The sequence below is a fragment of the Saccopteryx bilineata genome, chromosome 4 (genome assembly GCF_036850765.1).
Source record: "Saccopteryx bilineata isolate mSacBil1 chromosome 4, mSacBil1_pri_phased_curated, whole genome shotgun sequence".
NCBI classification, from domain to species: domain Eukaryota; kingdom Metazoa; phylum Chordata; class Mammalia; order Chiroptera; family Emballonuridae; genus Saccopteryx; species Saccopteryx bilineata.
Genome location: NC_089493.1, coordinates 20,102,849 through 20,128,675, shown reverse-complemented (window position 1 = coordinate 20,128,675; position 25,827 = coordinate 20,102,849). Strand labels below are relative to the sequence as shown.

The following is a 25,827-nucleotide window of genomic DNA, read 5'->3' as shown; positions in this document are numbered from 1 at the left end:
GAGAGAGCATATTCCAGAAACGTCTATGGCCGTATTCACATCAGAAAGGGAAACCATGGTTTGTAAACCAGGGCTTTTTCTGTGTGACTGAACTCTTGACAGGCACTTGGGGAAGTAGGTGCTAATACCTTTCAAAATAAGAGAAAAAATAGAAAGGCTAGTAGTTTACATTCCGGCTGGATTAAGCGCAGTTTTCCCCTTTTGTTCCACTGACACAACACATTCAGGTGAGCTTTTAGGAAGGCCCACCCAAGTCCTCTTCTGTAAGGCCTGAGCACACAGGTGTAGCACCTCTCGCACGCAGCCCAGCAAGGAACCCGGCTGCCTCTCCCGGGCTCTGCAGCCCAGCAGACCCGCTGAAGTCCTCCTCCCCTGGGGAGTTCATGCAAAATATTTTGGAACATGATGTTAATTTACAAAATTACAGATTTTGAACCTTATGATTTTTTTAAAAAGAAACTTGTCAGTGTTTGTAAGTGCCAATTATCCCCTAGCCTCCCATCTCTGCGGGCAAGGCGGCTGTTCTCTTAAGCCAGTAGTCGGCAAACCATGGCTCGTGCAGCTCAATCAGATTGAGGACGTTTTTAGCAAAGGCCAGTTTAGGAGTACCTTAAGTAAGTTAATAACAATGTATAGGTAGCTATATAGTTTAAGTTTAAAAAATTTGGTTCTCAAAAGAAATTTCAGTCGTTGTACCGTTGATACTTAACTCTGTTGACTAATGAGTTTGCCTCCAATTGTCCTAAGCCATCTCTTTTAACAGCCTTCAATTTATTCTTTGAATTAGAAGTAAACTGGGAGGTTCTTTCTCTATTTGAGGCTTTGCTTATATATTTTAAGGTATATCTTTTCACAGGCTTCAGTGGGAAACATAGTAAGTGTAAAACCTAAAATAGTTTTCTATCTAAAAAGTTAATGTGCGTATATCGGGAGGGCGCATGTGTTAGGGAGTGTGTGTTTGAGGGAGATCGATGGATAGATTGTGTAATTTCCAAAGCAACAGACGGTGCTACATACAATATAGGAACAATGGCCTTGCTTGCTTATTGTATGAGGAAAATTGTCTGTGCTTTTAGGAAAGAATCCTCTAAACAAAATAAATCTGTGTGTAGCTCTGTCATTTAGAAATGTGACAAGTTGTTTTTCCCTTTTAAAAGGGGGAAGAGGCTCTGGGCTTTTGAAAAACAGATGGATAATTGTTGAAACAAAAAGGCAGATATTTCTCAATGTGAGGAAAGGGGGCTGGTTATAAACAATAGGTAGATATGGTTCCATTTATGTGGTAATATATGTGCCTAGAGAAAAAAGATCTGGAAGCATATGAATTGTGGAGTTAATAGTTTTTCTGGAATTATGAATGGTGGTAATTTTCTTCTCTTTCCTCAATAATAATGATTTCTAAATGTTTTATGATTATTTTCTATTTTTTAATAAAGTAAACAGACAATATTTTTAAGGCTTAATGAAGTGCAGGGAGAACAATTGAATAGGTGTTGCATCACCTCCGTGGTGGCAGATGTCTTCAGCTATAGAAAGAAAACAATAAAGTGGGTGGATTCGGGTTATACATGGCATTTTATCCAGTTGCTCTAAAATCGACTTTTAACTTTGCTCTGTTGTTTGTCATCGAGATGTATCTAAAGTTTTAAAAAAAAATGTCAGGATCAGTGGTAGAGCGTCGGCCTAGCGTGCGGAGGACCCAGGTTCGATTCCCGGCCAGGGCACATAGGAGAAGCGCCCATTTGCTTCTCCACCCCTCCACCGCACTTTCCTCTCTGTCTCTCTCTTCCCCTCCCGCAGCCAAGGCTCCATTGGAGCAAAGATGGCCCGGGCGCTGGGCATGGCTCTGTGGCCTCTGCCTCAGGCGCTAGAGTGGCTCTGGTCGCAATATGGCGACGCCCAGGATGGGCAGAGCATCGCCCCCTGGGGGGCAGAGCACCGCCCCTGGTGGGCGTGCCGGGTGGATCCCGGTCGGGCGCATGCGGGAGTCTGTCTGACTGTCTCTCCCTGTTTCCAGCTTAAGAAAAATGAAAAAAAAAAAAAAAAATGTCAGGAGAATGTTCTTTTGGCATCGGAAACATGAAATCCTGCTATACTGAGGAGAAAAAAGTGACACCAGTCAGACTAAGAACAAAGGAGATGAACAACAACAAAAAAAGCAACATGGGTTTATTTTAAGACTACACAGGCAACTTCTTGTAGAGACTAATCCATTCATACTGAGAGGAGGGGATGAATAGGCTTAAAGGGTATACTTTGACATTTTGGGCAAGGCAGTTCTCTGTTGTATGGAGCATTCTGTGTGCCATAGGGACTTAGCATCGTCTCTGGCCTCTACTTACAAGACACCAGTAACAACAGTCAAGTTAGGACAATCAAAGGTGTGATTGTCAATTTCCAAATGTTCCTTGGAACGTGTCACTGTTAATGACAACCATTGCCTTAATGAACAGTTCTATAATGTCCGTATGTTCAGTTTTAGAAGTCAGGATTACTCTTGGCTGTGTCTGAGAGACAGACCCCAAATAATGGTTACTCAAGGGAATACAGTGCCCTATCTTTTTATGTAACTGAAGCTGGAAAGTAGGTAATTCAGAGCTGACCTCCTCCTGCATGTCCTTCACTTGGTTTCCTTTTTCAGCGTCCCCTCACCATTCAGACTGCTGCTGGACACCCAGTCATCACAGCCATTTTTTGGAGAAGAAAGGCAAATAATTCTGAGAAACCCGTATCCCCTTAAGGAGAACTTCTGGAAGTCCTGTACTCTTCTGCTTCCATCTTGTTGGGCAGAACGTAGCCACACAGCCCCACTGAGTTGCATGGAGGTCAATCATCATCCTACGGCTGAGCTCAGCTGCTGCCCAAGGCTCCATATGGGGTTGTTAGAACAGAAAATGGGTAAATGTTGCTGGAGTCGTATTCCCTTAAGACTCTGTGTAACATTACAAATGCACTTTTCTAGAAAAAGTTTCAATTCCAAATAAAATATTACCAAATTGCTACAGAATATCTGCTGCAAAATAAACATTTTTGACAGTGAAAATAATCTAATTGAATTAAGTGCTTTACAGAAGAGACTAAAAAACATTGGTTTTGTTGGATCTCTTCATATTTGAAAACCATCCTAAAGTGTTTATACCACTGCCGGGTAAGTATAATACGGTTAGTATTATTAGGTCTTTCTTCAACATTTGGTATTATAACAAAAGCTTACTTCTTAGCCAATGCTCTCCTGAGAGCAATGCCCGGGACAAAAGCTTCCCTGCAGACAGTTCATTTAGGAAGGCATTTTGGGGAACAGGGGTGAGAAGATGAGGTAGGGGAGAAAGGTAAGCCAATATAAGGATGTGTTTTTTGAGTTGATCACTGTTGTATGGGACAGGTGTCAGATTCTGCAGGACCTCCTGAAATCTTATGAAAGGTACTTCAAAACTGTTTGCATGGAGAACAGGAAAGGAAAACATTTATCCAATGGTTTCATCTTCATTGGTCAGCAGTAGCTTCAAAGGTGTTGACTTTCCTACACTCCTGGCTTGCTCATTCATGTCTTCCAGGTGCTTGCCACATCTCCCACTCTGTGGAGTCAAAGAAAAAAGTGAGAGCCTTATTGTGTGGGTGGGAAGTACCTCCAGACATCTCATGCGAAGCTGGATGGAAGGTGTCCTGAAACTGAGCCTTGGGCTCAGTGTCTGGAGTGACAGGTGGGACACAGAGAACTCGGGTGGTGCACACGGGCGGGGAAAGGGAGGCACTTACAATGATGATGAATTTCACTGTTTAATAGAACAGATGGGCCTTGATGACAGACCACACCTCAATTACCACTGCCCTGGAGAGAAGTTATTGGGTATATTGTTAATTTGGAAATAGTATATGGGAGATACCTATATACACACATATGCACACAAAAATTATATACCTATACATGTATATACCTGTATATTTCTCATTTTGATGTTAAATAGTCTTATTATAACATGTATTCTTTTCAAAGCCTTTAAGCCAGGAGAGTAGGAGCCATCACATATAAGTGCTCTGTATTTCTGCATTGGAGTCACTGTCAATGTACTACAGAACTTCACTCTGCTGTAGGGTCTCTTTTTGCCATTACCTGATCTCATGAACATATATGACTCATAATGGCCGAGAAAGCGTTGTGTGCTATAGAGTGTCAAGGCAGCATAAAAGTTTTCAAGGAGGAGTAAGTAGCATGCTCGTTGTTGGTTGGAGAGCTGTCAGCACCTTGAATGAGCGGGTGGCAGAAATAAATAGAAAAGAGCATCATTGATGGCGTGGAAATCCATTAGCCTTATAAAGCCATATTCCCTAGCAATGAACCTTGGGAGAAAGTTACTAATAAGTGTACATATACAGTAACTAGGAAGAATTATTCTTGGGAATATACCCAACTTCATAATATTTGAGAAAAATAATTCCAATATATAATATTGGAAATGCATTTGTATGGAAATAGATCTCTTACAACAATTGTTTGGAGCTGAATCCTTTAAGCTCCTGCTTATAGGAACATATCCCAGAAGTTGATTAAGATGTGAATATAGTTTGTTCTGACTGTAAGCTTCCCACTGGACTATGACTTAGAAAAAGTTTTTGACACAAGTCTATGATCTTAGCCACGTGATTTATAGGTTTAGCCTAAATTCTAATTAAGCGTGGGTAGTTTGAGTTCCTATAACTGAAGATTTCACTGAAATTAGAGTGAGTTTGGTTCAGCATTATTGCTTGTAGTCCAAAAGGAAACATTACCAGTGAATAGTTAACTGAACAGGACATTTTGAGTTGAAAGGCCTTTAGTTTCTATTAAACTTCCTTCCCCAAATTTTACAGCACAGAACACATACCATTCTCTAGATGCTTAGTAATGGTTGCTTAGCTTTCTGTGGAAGTTTTGGCTTTGAAGGAAGAAACAGTTTGGTTGAGCTAAAAGGAAGGGCAGGCAGAGAAACATCTGGATGTCACTTCAAAGAGCATTAGTAAAGCGAACAGGAGAGATCATGGTCACCAGAATTCTCATAGCAAACAGAGGAGGCGACAGGGGCGGTTTGCAGAAAACAGTGGGCTAAAGAGAACCAGTAACTAAGAACTTTGCATTAAACCCACCAAGTGCTGAGTCTGTAAATCTGAAGATCTAGTTTGTGTAGTAAGTACTTAAATAAGGGGGTGCGCTCTGCCAACAAATGCCTTCCAGCCTCTCGGAATTACTTCATTAACATGTGTCAGAACAGTCTAAGCCGTAGCAATAAAGAATGTTCATCTAATTCTGACTACCGGCCTGTATTCGTTCAGGAGTGGTGGGTGGTCACTTCATCCTGTATCTTTTCAGTTTTATTTCTCCATACCTCTGGAGCCTCATACACAACAGGCATACACAACATCTGCTGGCCTGTCTTTTTTCACTTTCATTGTGATGGACTCCCTGAGCTCTCAGCAGTCTCACTTTCCTTTGGATCCGGTGACTTCTCCATGTACAGTGGTGGTGGGGGTGGTGGATGAGTGAAGAAAATATTGGAGCTTAGTATCTAGAATCAGAGGGGCCTCTGCAAAGCTTTTAATGGGCCCCAATTTATCTTCTTGAAGAAAAGTGAGTGGCAGCTGGGAGTCCTTGGTGTCTATTTTATATTGGATCAATTAATTGTTCAGAAACATTCATTTCCTTTGGACCTCCGTGACCAAAGTATGTAGTTGATGTCAGCCTTGGTTGTGCGACTTATTTGATGGGATGTTAGCAAATGAAGGTTGAGTTGAGGCTTGAAATAGACTGGTACATTTGGTCTTGTCCTTTTGTGTTCCTGCCTTTCTGAAGATGCACTTGGTTAGCCTTAGTCTGAGGAACAAGAGAAAGATTCTTGGAGCTGACCTGAGCCAGACCCATGTCCTCGGATTAAGCTCAGACTAAATGAACAAAACTATAGCCAAAGGCAGGATTAACAAATAAATGCTTGTCTGTAAACCACAAAAATTATATGATGCTTAAGCGTATTTTAGCTGAGCATTTCAGCTGCGTTGTATCTACTAGGTTGAGTGCACAGCAGGAAATCTCCCTCCCATCTCCCAAGTATTTGTTTAAGGATATAAAGTTGAAAGTACGTAATGATTTGCTTTGTTCTACTAGTCGGAAGGAGAATTTTTCCATTTTTTTTGTGAGATGCCAAAAGAACGAAGAGTTGCTTATGAGTGCATTTCTGAAAGGGAATTACTAGCATGATTGAATCCTGGAGTCAGAAATGCCGCTCTGAGATGGCTGGGCCGTGACCAGGTTCACTCCTTCCTGGGGTGTAGGATATGGGGTCTTGTGGAGACTGTATTTGGCGTCAGAGCCTAATGGTTCTGAATGTCTATAAATATTTCTTACTGAATATAAGTTGCATGTGGAAATTCTTTCTAAATAATAATGGAGCTGCTACATTTTAAAGTTCTGAAGCATACAGCAAAGTTAATGTTCCTAGATTTGATCTTAACTTGTTGAAACATTATTACTGGACCAAAGTAAGAGCTGCCTCTTTTTCTTGTGGTAGATTTGTAAGCCTATCTGGAAGACCCTCATTCTGCTTCCCAGAAAAATATCTTTTTGGTCCCTGGCCCTGTCTTCTTGGAAGTTCTTTATTATGTCTCTTTCTTCCTGACTATACATGCAGTGGGCATTAAACATTTTGTCTCTCTCAGAAACTACATAGGTTCTCATAACCTGCTTTCTGATTATGCAGGTTAGAGGGACCAGTGGTAGTGTTAGGAATGGAACATTGGAAGAATTTTTTAAGGTTTATATTGGTTTCCTTGGGGGAAAAAAATCCAACTTATGTTTTCACATTAACCAGAGCCAAACCATGTCTGTACATAGTTTTTAATATGATTTTCTAGCATCTGAGCTTTGCTCATTCCCCTTCATCTTTATGTAATCTTCTTTGAAGATCTCTATATCATTCGGCATAAGGCAGGAACAAATAACCCTAAAGTCTCAGCAATTTAGAAAAACAAAGGTTTGGCAGAAACCTCTTACCACAGTAGTCGCTCAGGGCCACGGGCTGGCAGAGTTTATTGTTAATACATGCTCCCAGGTTCATTAAAGAAGGAAGAAGGAATTATGCTGAGCCATTGGATGGTTTTAATGCTTTTGTCAGGAAATGACATGTCAATTCCACTCACATTTCACTGACCACAGAAAGCTATCTGTCCACATTTAGCTTCAGAAAGAATGGAGAAGAGAAATCCTACTATGTGCATTTAAAGGTGACTAGCCCTAATGGCTGTTATTCTATCTGCCATCATGGATTTAGGTGGTACGGCAATTTCCTCAATCTAATCTTTGCAATGGAGCTGGCTTCCATCGTCTGGCGAAGAATTCTTAATGGAAAATGCTTGAAACATTGGGGGCCACAGAAGAACTTTTATCTTCTGTTCAATCTACTTCTTCAAGGTACTCTGTTGAAACTGTTTCAGCTTTGGTTGACAATGAAACTGACCTTTACAATACCAGGAGGCTCCAAATTAATGGATTCTCAGTTAACTCAGATTGGAGGTCAAATACGTACGTACAATTCTGTTCCCTTTTGCAGACTGGCTGGCTCAAGTCAGTGTTTCTATGTCTCATGTGGTGGCAAGTAGCAGTAAACTCACATCAACTCTTACTAATTTTTCCCATCACTTACTCTAATGTCACAGCCTTGGCTAGTTACCTTATCTTCTCCTTTGCAGTGTTGGGCAAATAAGTTTAATGTGATTTTTATGCTCACTTTTATTGTTAAAGATGGTTTTGCCCATAGGGAGTAGCTGAGTACCTGCATACTTGGGAAGGGGTTTGGTTATGCTAATGGGTGCTAGAGGAGGGGCTGTCCTGGGGAAAAGTTTTAAAAGGAGGAGCTAGGAGGCCATTTTAGAGAGGAGGAGAGACCACATTGCAGGGAGGAGAGAGAGGCCACATGGGTGGCAGAGGAGGCAGGCAGCCAAGATGGAGGCCTGCAGAGAGAAGGCGATGGGGAACAAAAGTGAATAAGGCTGGTGAGACCTTTGATTCTAGGAAAAAAAACAGAAAGAATGGGTTTTGGTGCCCATGTGTTTGTTCTTACTTGTTGGCCGGTACAAGCCTAGAATAAAGGGAAATAGACCACCCTTTCTTGGCTCTGTTGCTTCATTACCATCTACCCGAATCAAATGGAAACCTGCACAGGCCAGGCGGCTGTGATGGTGGCTGTGGCTACTGGCCTTACAGCAAGGATAGTTAATCATGTAAAAAATAATGGTTTGCTAGTGCATAATGTGCATAATAAGTCACCGGTTTCTCTGCCTGCAATATCTGAGTCCTTGATGTCTACCTCTTTGTAACTCCCAATAAGGAAACTCGATGTATTTTTGGTTTCATTATATGAGCACTCCACTTACAAGTGTTAAATTATACATATTAAAGAATTATTTTTTCTTGAAATGGATGGAAAACACAAATTACCATGATGTAAATAAGACAATTACTTCTCTCTCACATAAATGCAAAACAAATGTACATAACTTAGGGCTGGTCTCTTAGTCCATGTAGGCTGCTGGAACAGAATAGTCTAGATAGGATGATTTAGAAACAAGAAACGTATTTCTCATTCCTGGGAACTGGAAAGACTGAGATCAAGTCACCAGAAAATTCAGTGTCTGGTGAGTGACCACTTCCTAGTCTTAGATGGCCATCTTTTTGCTGTGTCCTCACATGGTAAAAAGGAGGGATCTCTCTGGTCACTTTTATAAAGACACAAATTCCATGTCTCAAGAGCTAATCAACTCCCAAAGACCTCCTCCCTTCAAATAGCCTCACATTGGGGATTAGGTTTCAACATATAAATTTGGGAGGGACACATTTAGTCTACATCAGCTAGTACAATATTTCTGTTCCACAAAGTCCTCTGGGACCCAGATTTCTAGATCATCACTTTACCTTCCCTAGGTGGTGGACTTCATATTTACAGTTCAGGACTATATCTTCCACTGACCAAGCAGCAAAGTGGAGAAGAGGGAGAAGCAAGAAAAGGACAAACAGCATGCACCAGGGTTTTGTAAAGAAGGCTCTCAGAAGGTGCACATGCCATGCTATTTATGCACTGTTGTGCAGAAGTTTGTCACAACAGAGACAAGGAAAGCTCTTCTCTTGGCTGTAAACATGCCTATTTGATTTCTTATGTGATGAAGTGAAATGGGCCACTAGTGTGGTCTGTACCTCAGATACCTTGATACTTCTCTGAGGTATATCTTTACTATCATCTATCATTATACAGGTGAGGAAACTAAGATTCAGAAACACACAATTAACTTGCTTAAGGTCATATAGCAACTAAAAACTAAGGATGCAACCCAAGTCCTCTTGAGACACAGTATAGTTCATGTAATTACTTAATGCAGTCTCAGTCAAGTGTATTCCTCACTGAAATAAGAGTAGGTGTGATCCCCTTCTGTACAGAACCCATCACAGAAGTACCTGAAACCCTTTTTCTGTATTCATCTTTGTTGGCTTCAAATTCATGTGTTGACTGATATTCTAATTCCCAAAGCTGATGGTCTCAGTAGGTGGGGCACTTGAGAGGTGCTTAGATCATGATGGTGGAGCTTTGGATGATGGGTTTAGTACCTTATTCAAGAGGCTCCAGAAAGACCCCTAACTCCCTTCTGCCACAAGAGGATACAATGGGAAATCTGCAACATGGAAGAGAGCCCTCAAATGACAGTGCAAGAGCTATGATCCTGGGTTTCCCAACATCTAGAACTGTGAGAAATAAATGTTTGCTGTTTATAAAGCTCTCCAGTCTATAGTACTTTGTTATAGCAACCTGACCAGACAGAGACACCTCTCACTAATGTCTTAGATCAATACAGTGACTAGAGAAGAAAAATGTCTTCTGTTTTTGAAAACTTACTTTCTTTTAGTGATTGTTTAGTGTTGGGTCTACTTGTTCTACTGTGTTTTGTCTTAACACAGGGTGGCTTGTAGGCCATGGTCTTCTACTCAGTTTATCTTTCTCTAGCCCAGCGGTTCTCAACCTGTGGGTTGCAACTCCGGCAGGGTCGCCTAAAGCCATCTGAAAATACATAATGCATATCAGGTATTTTCATTCCGAATCATAACTGTAGCAAAATTACAGTTATGAAGTAGCCACCAAAATTATTTTTTGGTTTGGGGTCACCACAACATGAGGAACTGTATTGCAGGGTCACGGCATTAGAAAGGTTGAGAACCACTGCTCTAGCCCAAGATGAAGGATTTTATTCAGATCATAGTCACTTACAATCAGATTCCTAAAGTTGATTTCAAGGCCTAACAGGCATCCCCAAACTATGGTCCGTGGGCTGTATGCGGCCCCCGGAAGCCATTTATCTGGCCCCCACTGCACTTCCGGAAGGGGCACCTCTTTCATTGTTGGTCAGTGAGAGGAGGACTGTATGTGGTAGCCCTCCAACGGTCTGAGGGACAGTGAACTGACCCCTTGTGTAAAAAGTTTGGGGACCCCTGTATCTAAAATGTCCAAATGGCTGGACTTCTTGGCTGCCTATAGCTTTAGAATTTGTAATGTGGGGTTTGTTTCTCAAAGGCATTTTGATGGTTCAGTGTTTTTACTATTGATTTCAAGTAAGAATACTCTATACTTGATTAAAAAGAATAAGATAGTTCTTGCCTAGAGTATTAATTAGCCTTTTATATTTTAATGGGGAGGTCAAGTGTAAGGACTGATGACAGGGTGGCTGGGATGATTAGCTTTTGTTGTACCTCTTGAATTCTTTACAATGTATACTTAAAATTTAATGTTTTAAAAGTTTATCTAAATCAAGTTTGTCAACCTTAATTGTTCAACTCACTTTCCAGAATACTAATTGCCAGCTCACTCTCCTGTGATTTTTAAGATTTCACTCAGAAATATTCAATATTTGAGACTGTAAAAATGTCAATAGAATGTGAATAAAACTATTAAATTAAAAAGAATCTTATGACCTTTTAAAGGCTTAACCTTACCACTATTCAACACACACAAAAATAATCTTATTTAAAGCCCTTAGATTTAGTAGTCTAAGTTCTTGTTGTAAGTATTTTTTTCTCTCTGGGCTTCTTAAAAGCTAACTGATTGTAGACAGACAGATTTAATATTCCATTATCAATCATTGTTCTTGTAAAAACCTGTGCTTGTAGAGATGGAAAAGGATTATTCCAGTGAGCCATCTAGTTCATATATTTCTGCATGTTTTTTCAGGGTGGTTTCAAATTTAAAAGGATTTGAATATCTACAAAGACCTTGTGGGAGAACTATTTTAAAGCTATTTGTAACCTTAAAGTATTTTTCATGAGCAAGGATAAAAAGTATGCTAAGATTAAGATATCTAAGAGAATTTCTTTCCCAGAACTGCTAGAACAAGGGCTGTCATTTTCAAGGTGGCTGTTTAAGTAATGGCATTGTTCTTGGGGGGAAAAAAAGAATCAGGAGGTAGAAGCTCACTCTTATTGTACAATCTTTGTAGTTATAATCACCTCCCAGCAAGAGCATCCAAGTGGACAGGGAAGTCTGTGGGCCAGAGTCACAGCTGGGACCACAACGATTGTGTTAGAATTGATCATTTGATCATTTGATCTCAGAGCTTCCTCTAGTTTATCTCCAGGATGGTAGCCCATGTGATGGTTTTAGCTTATAAGACACTCAGGAAGAGCAGACGCACATCAATATTTATACATATCACCCCTTTTTCTGCTGATCTTGGAGGTCAGGACCATGGGGAAAGAAAGTCATTCATCTTCATGTGAATCCGTGGTCCCCATTTTCCCTGGCACAGTCTAGAGAGCAACGAACCCAAAGAAATCTGTAAAAACATTTCCATGACTGCCGTGTGTTAAAAAAAAAACTTTAGATTTTCCAGACGGTGCATTTTGAGGACCTTTTTTTGTATTAACCCTTTGTGATCATTTAAAGCACTTTAATGAGCCCTTATTTCCCCTCTTTGAAATCCTATTTCTTACTCTTTCCCCAGAAGAAAACATACACACATACATACATACATACATACATACACATACAATGTCAAGGGAAATGTACTTTATTCCTAGACAGGTCTCCCATTCTATGTGCACCATTTGATTGGACTAATCTGGAAGGGAGCCTTAAATTCAGGCTTTCACTAATTTCTTAATGTTACACTTTTCTTCTGCCTGTCACCAAAGCACCCAGTTTTTTATGTTTGTCATGTATTCATTTGAAGTTGGTAGAAGAGGAGAAATGATATATATTGGACCCTTTCTCTAGTTTAGAGAGAATATTATTTCCTTTCTAGATCTATTTGTTTTTTCTATTTACCCAACTCAGCCTTCATTTAGCTGTCTACAGTTTTGTTGCTGTGGTTAAGTCTCTTTTACATGTTAATATTTACTACAGAAACTTCCAATTACACCTTTATTCTTCAATCATACCTTGTCTTTCACCAGGTCACTTTTGAGAATCACAATGAAATGAGTGGATGATGGAAGTACCACCTAAGGTGATGGTTCATGTAGTGTTTCTCCTGAAGCTAGCATCAGCACTATTGATTAAATTCACAATTTTGCTATATACTAGCTGATTTTGAAGTAAATGATTTATATTCTTTTAGCCCTCTTTTTTTCTAGTCTTTAATGTGACAGTAACTGTTCTAAGCATTTTGTGCTATTATTGTAAGAATAAAATAAAAAGAATGCACTTGTGTAATCTATAAAAAACCCTACACACAAACACACATATATCTGTGACAAGTATATTAATATGTCAGATTAATGGTTTTCTAAAATTATTATAACCTTTATAGTACTATAGAGTACTTTATAGTATTTTTAAGTATTATCACCACTATTTAATAGTTTCATTTATTTATCCATATTTTCATTCATTTGTATGTTTATTATGTCTCCCTTCCTCTAGAATATAAATTGTATTATAACAGGAACTGTTTTACATTTTGATTCGACTTTATTCTCAGATCCTAGAACACTTCTTGTCAGACTGATTGCTTAAAACGTGTATTGAATGTATAAATGAATAGATGCCAACTCTATATGGACAATGCTATTTACTATGTAAGGGAAATGGCTCACTTTAAAGAACTTTTTCAAATTTATTCCCAGAGGTTGCTCACCTGCCTTTCCCTTTACAATTACAGTGTGAAATCTGAGAAAATTGTCTTGTAAAAAGTCATGCCACAAGGAGAATGAACACACCCTTCCCTGTCTAGCTCCTTTCCACCACAATTTGAAGTCAAGTCTTTAACATGTATCATTATGTTTTGTGCATCTATAATTAGTTAGGTGAAAAAACTCATATGATATCAAAGATGCAAATCTTAAAAAATGCTATTGGATCGTGTGGATGTAGGTATTAGAATATTGTGGTACCTAGGAAAATAAATGTCTGCATTGGCAGCCTCTGACTCTCATTATTTTTATGCAAACAAAGCATGAAAGAGAAGATATATAGACCTACTGGTATTTAGTTTACACACACACACACACACACACACACACACACACACACCAGGAGTGTGTCTTACTAGAAGACATACCATTGTTGAATATTCATGAGAGAGATTCATTTTACCCCCTGCAGGCATAAAATATTTGTATAATTACGATGTCTGTGCATAATTATGTAAAAGCAGATATTCCCCAGAGGTTAAATATGCTAACATAGTAAGAAAGGTCTTACCCTCCCTTAGATTTTTATGAAACGAATTCAAGTCATTGAAAAGAGGTAAACCTCAAGTAAGACACAGTGCTTTCAGGTGGTCCAGAGGAACATAACTAGAAATGATGAGACTATATTAAATAAAAATGGGTTAATGGGAAACATTTTTAACTATGTTGTATTTCACTCCCTACCAATGCTTTTTGAAATGCTTCCAACCTAGAATTCCCTATCTAACAAAATTTATTAGATTGAAATTACCTTTCTGCGGACATGATGAAAGTCTTACTCCTTGAAATGCTCAATGTGACTTGGCTCACAGTTTCAATTTGTCTTAAAATTGGATGGAATGTAGAATGAAAAGAACATGTATTCGGTTGTCTTTGCTCTGTCAGTGACTGGTGTGTGCCCTTGGACAGTAGTACATTTAATGGTTTAACTAGTTTTACTTAAAAAATATCACTTTATATTTTCTATCATGGTTCTAACTATTCAGTTGACTCTTGCTTTCAGGTTAACTGTGTTCTCTTATTTTAAAAAGAAAGAAACATTTCTTTTTATTTTTCTGACTCCATATAGTAGAAAGGATAATGCCTTCCAGACTCCTAGAACCACAAATGCTTCAATAGAAAGTCTGCTTTAGTTGGTGTAATATTCACACTGTTAAATGCCAGACAAGAAAAGTTTGTTGGTTTGTTCCTTGTCATTTTTTCCTGTGAAGTCTCAAGGCACGCCTGCTGTGTGAGCCTTATGGGAGTGCAGTGTTTATGGGTAGATATGTTGTGAGCAGCAAATCAAAGGGAAAAACCTCATGTCTTTTGAAATAACAAATATATCCCTTTTTCTGATTTGGCCACACACCTCTATAAAGGGTCGGGTTGTACTTTGATAATATAAATTCTGATATATCTAGTAAAAATCAATCGCATTATTTTTAGGATAGAAATGACGAACTCATTGGGGTTATCAAGCACCTTTTAGGAAGAAGGGGTTACCCGTAAGCTGGCTGAATCTTTCTGTATGGACTCTTACCGAATGTTGCCAAGCTTCAGCAGCATGTCTTCCTCACTACCCTCTACTCATGGCCATTTTTACCCTTTCTGGGTAAAGAGGTGACTGACACTCCTAGCCTGGAACAAAATCTTTGTACAGTAGTGCATGGCTAGTGGCCGCCATCGTGGCCATTCACATGAAGGTTTCCATTTAATTCGAACAGACAGTAATGAATCAGCGGAGCCAAGAACTGGTAGGCCATCCTTTATTCTAGACTCGTACCTGCCAACAAGTAAAAAACACAATGGGCACCAAAACCCACTCATTCAGCGCTCATAAAGCTTCTGACACATCCAGTTTTTCCTAGAATCAAAGGCCCTATAAACCTTATTCACTTCTGTTCCCCATCTCCTCTCTCTCTGCACAAACTCTGCACAAACTGGCTTTCCCTTCAACTCCCCACCATCATGCTATCTGCCGCCTCTGCCACCACGTGACTCTCCGCCCTGGAACAGCGTGATCTTCTCCAACATGGCCTCCCAGATTCTCTTTTTAAAACTTTTCATTGCGAAAGTTCCTTTTCCAGCCCACATTAGCATAATCAAGCCCCTTCCCAAGCAGGAAGATAATCAGCCGTCCCACGTAGGCAGCACCATTTTTAACAATAAAAATGAGCAAAAACCAAATAACACAAATTTTACAAACTTATTTGCCCAACAAGTGGTACCTTCCCATACTTTTCTACAATCCCAACTTGGTCAGAATCCAAGGTCAAATATATCTTTGAACCTATTTCTTTTAACCCCTCACTATACTACTGTTTTTAAGATCTGAAACTCTTGATATTTCCAAGATCTTGACCTTTTAAGATCTTAGGAGCTGAATTTCTTGGTAGCTGATTTGGCGAATAGACCATACATACATGATAAAACATAAAGTATTGCATATAGATTATATTATAACAGGGCCTGATTCTCTCTTTAGAGTAAATAAGCCTTGGTATAATGGAGGTAGGAGACAGGTTTCTCCTCCAAGGGGTGTTTTACATACAGCCTCCTACAAAATACTGACTTTCTCATTGTGCCAATGTAATAATGGGGTATGCAAAATACTAAACTGATCTTTACATGTGGCCTACTTCAGAAATTTCTGCTGATTCCCCCATTTTTTAAGGAATATACTCCAAAAGGAGGATGGTCCATCATCTATAACTTTCAGTATCTGGGTCATTTTCTGTGATTCTTTTATTTCCCCTGTCCTTTCTCATACCACCACTCAGCCACAGTCCACTCAGTTCACCTAAGCATCCTGCATCTTTCTGTCCTCTACCTGTGATGTTATAGCTGCCTTGCTTTGCTGGACCAGAGTTGTATTCAATGCTTTTTATCAATATCCCGAACATCACCACTTGTTTTTGTTCTAAGGTTTCTACCTTTTTTCTGTCTTCCTTTTCTGCCTGCTCTTGTGTTTCCTATTAGTATAGCTACTCATATTTATCCAAGAGCATTTACTGCTCCCCTCTTTCCTCCCTTTATATGTGCACTCTGACCTTCCCTCCTAAATATCGCCTAAGGTGGTTTCTCTCTCTCTAACTGTATTGCTATTGCATGGTTTCAGTCCCTTGCCATCTCTTAGTGGACTTCAGTTGTCCTTTTGTTCTCTCAAATGCTTCACAATGTGACTATAATGTTCTACTGCAGAAATGTTCTACCTTTTGCATCTCATGGCACAAATAAACTAATTACCAAAACTCTGCACCACACCAAAAATGTTTTTTTTTCATTTCTGACCCCCCCAATAGGTAGACTTTTTATTCATTCACGCCAGTAGCTATTGTTGTGTTAGCTGTTGTCATTTTTTAATTTGACAGTCCAATGAAAAAGAGGTCGGTGCACCTAACTAGATAGTTACATACTGTATGTTTCAAAAATTCTGGCAGCTCCCTATGGCACACTGGTTGAAAGTCACTGTTTTATTATATCATATTCCTTAATGGACTTCTGGAGTCTATTGTTCTCTCAAATACATTCTTCATACTACAAACTAAAATGTTCTATCCAGAAATAGAGTTGTTATACTTTATTTAAAATTATTTAATGGATACTCATCACCTCTGATATCAAAACTGTGACATGTTTTGTAGAAAAAGGGACAAATAGTAATATTTAACACGGGATGGCAGGTATGGGCCATGGCTGTGGTAGGCAAACTTGGCTGAGTGATCACACTACCTCTGTAGGATGTCAAAAGAAAAGCCTTTCCAAGTTGTTAATGTAACTGAGAAAGTTCTCCATGAAGTGGCCCTTCTACAACCTGTGTATATGCCAAATCCAGTCCTCTATCTCCCAGTGATCCTGTGCCTTTATACTAAAGTTTCAAACTGGAATATTCTTTCTCTTTTTTCCTAACATCCTTACTCCAGCTTACCTGGAAAACCATCAATGCCCTTTGTCCTCTCCAAGTTAAGACTCCTTTGCGCAGTGCTCTAATAGTAAACATCACCTGCACATCTTGGCTCTTGTGGTGTTTTCATGATCATTTTATCCTCACTTGAACTCGAGCTACTTTATGGCAATGACATGTCATTGTATGAAGAAGATATTTCTGGGTTCATAAAATAAATAGATGTTAAATACCCATTGGTTGAATGAAAAAGGAAGGAATGGATATCACTAAATCAGAAGCCCTCCTATAGGTAGCTGAAAGGATTTGACCTTTACTTACCTACTACATACATACCTACCTACCTACCTGCTTACATAAATAAACAGATAAATAAATTAATTAAACAATATTATTTATACATTATAAAGTTAATGATATAATATATACATTATACATATTCACCAGCAACCCTGGGATTGTCCCACTTGTTACCCCTGGTCTGTACATTGTGTGCTTTCGGGATCTGTGTCCTACATTCCATATAGGCTCTTCCCATTCAATTCATCTCTTTAGCCCCTCTGCTTCTTTCCTTCTTTTTTTCTACTGATTCAATAAGATACATGATGTGCACAATGTGCTATATGTTGGGGACACATTAGAATCCTTGTCCTTGAGCTACTCAGTTTAGTGATGGTGAGAAACAAAGCAATCAATAATTATACTATGTAGGTTATCTTGTTAAATAGTAGAATAGGCTTGGAGGGGGCCATGCAAGTAGAGAGGAGAGAATTCCAGCCACAGAGTTTTCTCAGAGGAGAAAATTGAGAAGCGTCAGGTAACTAAAGTTAAGGATAAGTAGGAGCTCTCCCAGCACAGGTTGGAGAGAAACTCATTACTGGAGATGGAGAACAATGTGGAAGAGAAAGTGGCCAGGAGGGGAGAAAAACAACCTGGTTTATTTACGAAGCTGCAGGTGGTTGACTCAGGTTTCATGAGGAAGCATGTTTTGAAGCAATGATGAAACTTGTGAACTAAAGAAGATCTAAATCAGTATGGGCCACGTAGAGAGAATTCAAACTTTATGAGGAGGATGCAGAGAATATTTAATTTTGATAGTAACACCAATAGTAGTAAGGAGGACATATTAAAATAGGGGTAAAAATGGATTGGAAGTCTTCAAATCTTAGCTAGGTGACTGCCCTTTGGTTTTCTAAGGAGGTTCTTTAAAATTAGGATTTTATAAATTGAAAAGTGGGAATTTTAGATTTGTGTCTATATTGTGGAGTAAAATTATATAAATTTAATACTAAATAATTAAATTGTATATTACAAAGCTATAATTAGAAAAATGACAAATTTCTTCAGACAATGGGATTAATGTTATTAGCTTGCTCTAGGAATAGAAATAGAATTTTTTTCATTACATGTTTTTCTATTTTTTCTATATTATAAATTTGATAGAATTATTTATCTTTACAGGGCTGATATGATACTTAGTGGTAATTCTCAATCTTTTTTTTGTGCAACTATTCAAAATTGACTTAGTGAGTCGTATTAAAAAATAGTTCTTAAACATTACTGCAATGTATTTTGCAAAGTGTGTACAAGTACCAAAGCATGGCTACCCTCTCTTGCACATAAACTCATACTCCAAGAGTCATGCTTAAGTCTGTGTGTAGGAAATTTGAGTAGACCCTGGGAATTTCAATTTAAATTATGGTGGGAAAAAGAAGAAAAAAGCTAGCTTGTTATGTAAATGTGACTTCGAAAATTCTTCCTGCATTATGTTTTATTTCTTCATTAGGTCTAGCTGCTTCTGTTTCTATTCTTGACCAGTTTTATGCTTACATATGTCTAATTCATTTCAAAATTTAGAATTTGTGGAGCTCAATCTTAAATATTCATGAGTTTCTTTTTTTCATGTGACACCATAATCTTTTGATATATTCATAGAATTTCATTTATTTCATATGGAAATGAATACATTCTTAGTCTCATTAAATGAGTTTCTCTTGTTAAAGTTGCATTTCTTGCCAACAGCTAAGCGCATGGTGAAGTAGAATGGACACAACTTAGTTTAAGAGACTGCTCCAAATATATCACAGCTACTTACAAGCCATATATTGGAGAAATGTTATTTACTCTCTCTGATATTTGGTTCTACATCTTTTAAATGGGTATAATCTCATCTGCTTTTGTGGGATTATTAGAAAAAAATGAAACAAAATCTTTTATATGAAATTCATAGTATACTAGTTAGCTAGTGGCAGTCCTTAATTACCTTTTCCTGTTACTTCTATCAGGACTTCTACTGCTAATCCTTTCCTCCAATTATAGAATGGTGGTTCTCAACAGGAAAGGTACTACTTTGGAAGGAAAATTTGAATATCTTTGGGGGCTTTGTGGTTGTTATAAGATTTGGAAGACAGAGATACTTGACATCCTGCAACTGAATATTTTACTAGACCTATTTATAATTGTGAGATTATTAGTTTGTATACAAAGTACTTTTTGCATAGCTTTAATATGTGTTGGATTGTCTCTTGGATTGTCTTGGCATGTGACTTGTATGCATTCATGCAAAGATACCAGTCATATGGATAAAAATTTCCTAATATTTTGCTACCATTTTGGAAAATAATCTAGTGACTATTATGCCTTTTATGTTACAAAAAGACACATCCATTTTGACTGCCTTTTGAGCTTCCATATTCATATATACAGTATACACACATATACATACATATATACATATACATATAAATGTGTGTATGTGCATATATATTATATATATCATATATATATAAAATATATGAATTGTATATTGTATTATATATAGGTTTTACTAATTTATTATTCCTTCTAGGGAAGTTGTGCCAGGACCATTAACATATAGAAAAGATACTTTTATTTGAAATTATTCTTTATATGACTTTTAGGTCATTGAATTGATATAACTACCTGTGTAAGTAGACTATGTTATCTCTGAATTGCACTTCAGGATTTTGAATGGATGAGAATGGTAGATTTTTACTTAATTTGATGTGATAGTTTGAGACCTCCCTGGCCCAGGACATTTACTTCATTCTCTCTGGTCCTTAGTGGTAGACTATGCCCAGGAACTTTTCTTAAAGTAATCATGAGCTGTGTGTCAATGATATACTACCAGTTGGTTTTCATTATTCTCTTGACCTCAAGAAGGGTGACCCACCAGGCCTGCCTTCTGATTGCTGCCGACTCAGTGGTTCTGACCCTAACATCTGTGAATCTGAAAAGACTTAATGAAAAAAAGTCTTATGAAAGAATTACTTTTTGAGCACTCAAGCCATCTTATTACTCCATTATTGCCCTTTAGCTACCTGCATTTTTGTTCCGGCTTTCTCTGAAAGTGGGAATTTAATCTGTTCTCTTTTACACAACTGCCTTGTAAGTTAAAATAACTTGCATTAAGTCATTTCAAGTCTCCTTAATTTCCTATGAGAATAAGTATGACTTTTTCAATTTTGATGAGTAATATGAGACACAGCTTACAGCCAGTAAATTCTACAGCAATATCCCTACCTTCTTTGATTTATATTTTAGATTTTTAATAATACACTGTAGAAACCTGTGTGACATTTTCATTACTGTCTACATGCTTGGGGTTAAAGATGAAGCTTGAATGCTATACAGTGCATTTCAAAGAAGAAACAGAGTATGTATATTTCAGTTCTCAATTTTATGTTTCTTTCAAAAATATTATAAATTCCAGAAGGTTTGAACAACAGCTTTTTCCTGTCTTAACAACAAAAAATACATGTGTAAATTAATAGCTGTTTGTTGCAAAATACTGATTAGTGACATGTTGAAAATTTGGATTATTTAGAAATTTTATAGCTAATTTACTAAGTCAGTTTCTCTGGTTAGAATTATTTTTTACATAACCTCTCTATTGACTCATGTGTGTGCATATGTGTACATGTATCTGTGTATGTATGTATGTAATTTTTTTCTTCCAAAGAATATATCTTTATTTTGGGGGATAGTGATTACCCATTGTATGGTGGGAAAATTGTCTCAGTTTTTCAAAGTAGTTAAAGCAGTGCTTTCAATATTTCCTAGGGCCTTTGTGATGTGGGTGTGTGTCTCGATTTTGGCCCAGGGTTTCTAATTCTAGCCCCTCTGTCATAGGATTGTGAATTCCTAGAAGGAAAGCACCCAGTTTTGTTTTGTATACTTAGTCCCTAGCCATAGTTCCCATTATCCATGTCTATTCTTTCAGAGGTTAATTAATAAGACAACCTTAGCTAATCAGCTATTGCTCTACAGCAATGAGAAATAGTAAATAAATGGCATAGTTTTCATATATTTTGTATATTTTAGAAATTATTGCTATATTCAGCATCAAAACAGCTCTCCAGGGGCATCTTTTTATGTCCAGGAAAAAGTGCTATAAATGATGTGATTGTAATCATTAATTGGCAGTAAAGCATCTGAAATTACTGGCTTATACTGCCAAGAAGTGTCACCTGTTAATTTGGGCCTGATGTTGATATTCTTGGGATATTTTCTTTTGGAAAAGATCCCACCATTTTCTACACCTTTTTTCAGTGCTTCTCACATGACAAAATTTCCAGTAATCTAAAAAAGTTTGGGCTTCCAGTATATTAGAAAGAGTAAGGGGTAGAAAGATGACTTAATGTGAATCTGAAAGTCTTTTATTCCCTTGATCTCTTATAGCTTAAAATTTTAAAATTGTGTATGTGTATGCAGAGTTGGTTTTAGATAAAATGCTTTTCTCAGTCTAGTTAGTATTTGTAGACTTTTTCCTTAGATTCTCAGAACCATCGTGAATTGAAGAATTAGCTCCTATGTATTATATCTCAGAAAATCAAAAGCTAGCCACTCTCAGCCCTACAATAACAGTTGTCCCTTGGTACTACTTTTGTTTAGTAGTATAATTTTCCCAATCAATTTGGAGGGGTATCTTTTTTATTGAATTTATTAGGTTGCCATACAGTATTCAGGCATACAACTCAACAAACATCATCTGCGCACACTACATCATGTGCCCATCGTGCTAATGCAAAGTCTCTTCTGTTCCCATTTTGCCCCCACCTCTGCCCACCTCCATCTACCCCATTTACCCCCTTTCCCTCTGGCTATCTCCACACTGTTGTCTCTATGTGTTATATATATATATATATAATATATAATATATATATATATATATATATATATATATATAAATTTGTTTAATCCCTTTACCCTTCTCCAGCCCCCTTCTCGTCTGACAACTGCCAGTCTGTTTCTGTTTTCTTCTTCAATTTATTTTGTTCATTAGATTTCACATATAAGTGAAATACTATAATATCTGTCTTTCTTGAATGGCTTATTTCATTTAGCATAATAATCTCTAGGTCCATGAATACTGTCACCACACGTAAGATTTCCTTTTTTTAAATTTTTTTTTTGGCCGGATAGTAGTCCATTGTGTAAATGTACCACGGCTTATCAATTTTTTTTTTGTTTTATTTATCTACTGATGGGCACAGGGCTCTTGGGCTGTTTCCAAATCTTGGCTATTGTAAATAACACTGCAGTGAATATTGTGTTGCATATATTCTTTTAAATTAATATTTTGGATTTAAGTTATATTTCCAGAATGGGATCATTGGATCTAAAGCCATATTGTGAAAACTTCATACTATTTTTCACAGTGGCTTCACCAGTCTGCATTATGGAGTGATATCTTTTTGTATGATAATTACTTTATGCTGAGAAATAATGGATTTCTTCTGAATCATATAATTTACTTGTTTCAACTTTTATATATAATTAGGTCTAAAAATCCCCTTGAATAACTATTACATGGCGCTTCCAGATTAAATTCTAAACGAGAAAGCTAGTCTTCTGATGCACATATCAGTACTGTTGTGAGCTCAATGATGATGGGATATATGGAATAGAAGAAAGAGCCAGATAGAACAACACTCAAATCCAAGTACCACCTCTTAATTTTATGTTTCATGTCTTTAAGTCATTAATGATGCTCAGCCTCAGTTTCCTTCTCTAATGAATACTGGCAATAAAGAAAAAACTCCCTAGGAATATTGCTTATGTTGAGAAGTAGTGGAATGTGCTTCTATTATTAAACAAAGGAGTAAGTTTAGTGAGGAATAGTTCTTAGTATCAAACTAGGAAGATGCCATTACATGGCTTTATGACCTTGGAATCCCCTAAAGGTCAACATTATGATGATTAGTGATAATTTGAAAAATTACATGCTGCCACTGTATCAAACATCTTTTTAAAATGTATTTTTAAGAATTCACTGTGTTTCAAATCTGTATTTCACGTAAAACTTTGATATGGAATAAAAATTGTATTTGAATCATGTCAACATAATTCATTTTATTCTTTTCAGTGAACCCCTTGATCCCTTTATCAGGATTATGATTCTTAGTGAAAGAAGCCTGGCAACATTTGGACTTTTATTACAAAGGAAGGAATTAAGTTAAGACTCTCAGTATTATTAAACAAGAGAAAGATTCCATTCTGCCTGATTTCTAAAGAGCAGCATAAGGACTGTGATTATAAAGCAACACTGTAGGTTGGAATAGGTACGGGTTAAATTATAGGAGAAAGAAAGATGCTATTTGGTCCCAGTGAAAGTTATCCATTAAATTGGCAAATGAGAGCATTATGAATAGACTGTTTCTAAATGAAGGAAAAGAGGGTTGAGCTGATTGGAATAAGTATTTGGCTACCAAGGTGCATAAACTTGACGGAGGTTATTCTTTGTTATATCCTTGGCCTGTTTCAGAATTCACCAGCTAGGCATTTCTCACTTGCCACCTTGAATCACATAAAAATTTCTTATAAAATATTTTGAGCGTTGTCCATGTCTTCTAGAACAGCACTATGATCGGCAAAGTGCAAGAGTACTAGCAACACCATATGGGCGCAGCAGTTTTGGGTGATCAATTGGCTGCAGAAGGCTAGAAAAGGTATTCAGGATGTGATCAGTTCCAGACATTGTGCACTTGGATCATTGATTCAGTTCTGTTCAGCTTCCACATGGCCTACAAGCAGCACAGACCAATCATTCCAATTGCTTAGTCTTGCATGCAGGCAGATATTGCTGTCACAGCCAGAACAGATTTCTCAAGAACGTCTGCCTGGGCAGAGTTCTTAGCCATCAGCTTAGGGGAAGCAGGCCATTCTGATCTTGGGCTCCTTGCTTTTCACACTTTTGTGGCATGAACCAGAAGTCAAAATGTGAGATCTCATTAGTGGAAAATTAAGCTCGCATACAAAATGTCTAAACAGTATGATGATCTTATACACTGAACCTAAAAACTACACTGTTACCAATATTTGTATGTGTGATCTCACTTTTCTGCCTCAGGTTCTCTTTCTCATTCCAGTCTGCAAGTGTACTTTTATTGTGAAATATAACACTCATTAGAATCTCAAATAAAATGGATAGGTCGATTTGATTATCCCCACATGAAAGCAGGATAATAGTCACCCAAGTCAAGAAATAGTATGCTGTAATACCCCAGACAACTCTCTTGGATCCCTTTGCAATCTCCTTTTTCTCTCCCTTCCACTGACAACAGTTGCATGTCATTAATTGTGACTACTTTCTCCTTTTATTTATCGTTTAGCCACCTAAAACCACAAAACACGAACAGTTGGTTTTATTGTCTTTCAACTTAATTTAAATGCAAACCTATCGTATATATGGTGTTGTATTTGACTTCTTTGAGTCACTATTTTTGTTTTTGAAATTAATCTATGTTTTACTAGATGCAGTTCATTTTCCTTATAATATGATTATTTATATAACAGCTATCTATTTATATATTCTTTATTCTGTTTCACTGGTCAGTGTTTTATTTATAGTGTAGAGATTACTGTAATTTAATAAGAATATAGATTTGATATCTGGTTCAGCAAAACTCTGTATTCTAATTTAATAATATTCTAAGGTCTTTTACCTTCACACAAATTTTAGTATCATGTGTTATGTACCCCCAAAACCCTGTTAATATTTTTTAATAATTACATTGAATCTACAGATAACTTGGATAGCCTTGACATCAATATTAAATCTTCATACTGATGAATATGGGATAGTACCTATTTATTTAGGGGTTCTTTTTTATTCTTTCAATGTATTTATTAAGACTTTGTTTCTTCAGGAAATTTTCTCCATCAGTATTGTATAAGGATACATGTGAAAATAAGCTTAGGTCATACATTAAAAATTATATGTGTAGCCTGACCAGGCGGTGGCACAGTGGATAGAGCATCGGACTGGGATGCAGAGGACCCAGGTTCGAGACTTCGAGGTTGCCAGCTTGAGCGCGGGCTCATCTGGTTTGAGCAAAGCTCACCAGCTTGAACCCCAGGTTGTTGACACGAGCAAGGTGTTACTCGGTCTGCTGAAGACCCGTGGTCAAGGCACATATGAGAGAGCAATCAATGAACAACTAAGGTGTACAACGAAAAACTGATGATTGATGCTTCTCATTTCTCTCTGTTCCTGTCTTTCTGTCCCTATTTGTCCCTCTCTTTGACTCTCTCTCTCTTTGTAAAAAAGAAAAAAAATGTCTTTATTTAAAAAAAAATTATATGTGTATTTTATGTACTAGGTGAAAGTTGCTAAGCGCTAAAAACAAAAAAATGATTTTTACCTCCATAGTACCTATGTTTTCATCTCCCTTTCATTGTGTCACTTAGTACTGAATTTTTCACATACTTATGATTAGTATTTATT

The 25,827-nt window shown here is 37.5% G+C and overlaps 1 protein-coding gene across 1 annotated transcript in view; it reads right to left on the bottom strand.

Annotated features, from left to right (window-relative positions):
* Nucleotides 1-490: 490 nt before the first annotated feature.
* LOC136335392 (sodium/potassium/calcium exchanger 1-like) overlaps nucleotides 491-25,827 on the bottom strand; it is an 81,976-nt gene continuing 56,639 nt past the window's right edge. The window contains exons 5-6 of the mRNA XM_066276668.1: nucleotides 3,627-3,773; nucleotides 491-609 (exon numbers count right to left, since the gene is read on the bottom strand). Of these exons, the coding sequence (XP_066132765.1) occupies nucleotides 491-609; nucleotides 3,627-3,773 (266 nt within the window). The remainder of the gene's footprint in view (nucleotides 610-3,626; nucleotides 3,774-25,827) is intronic.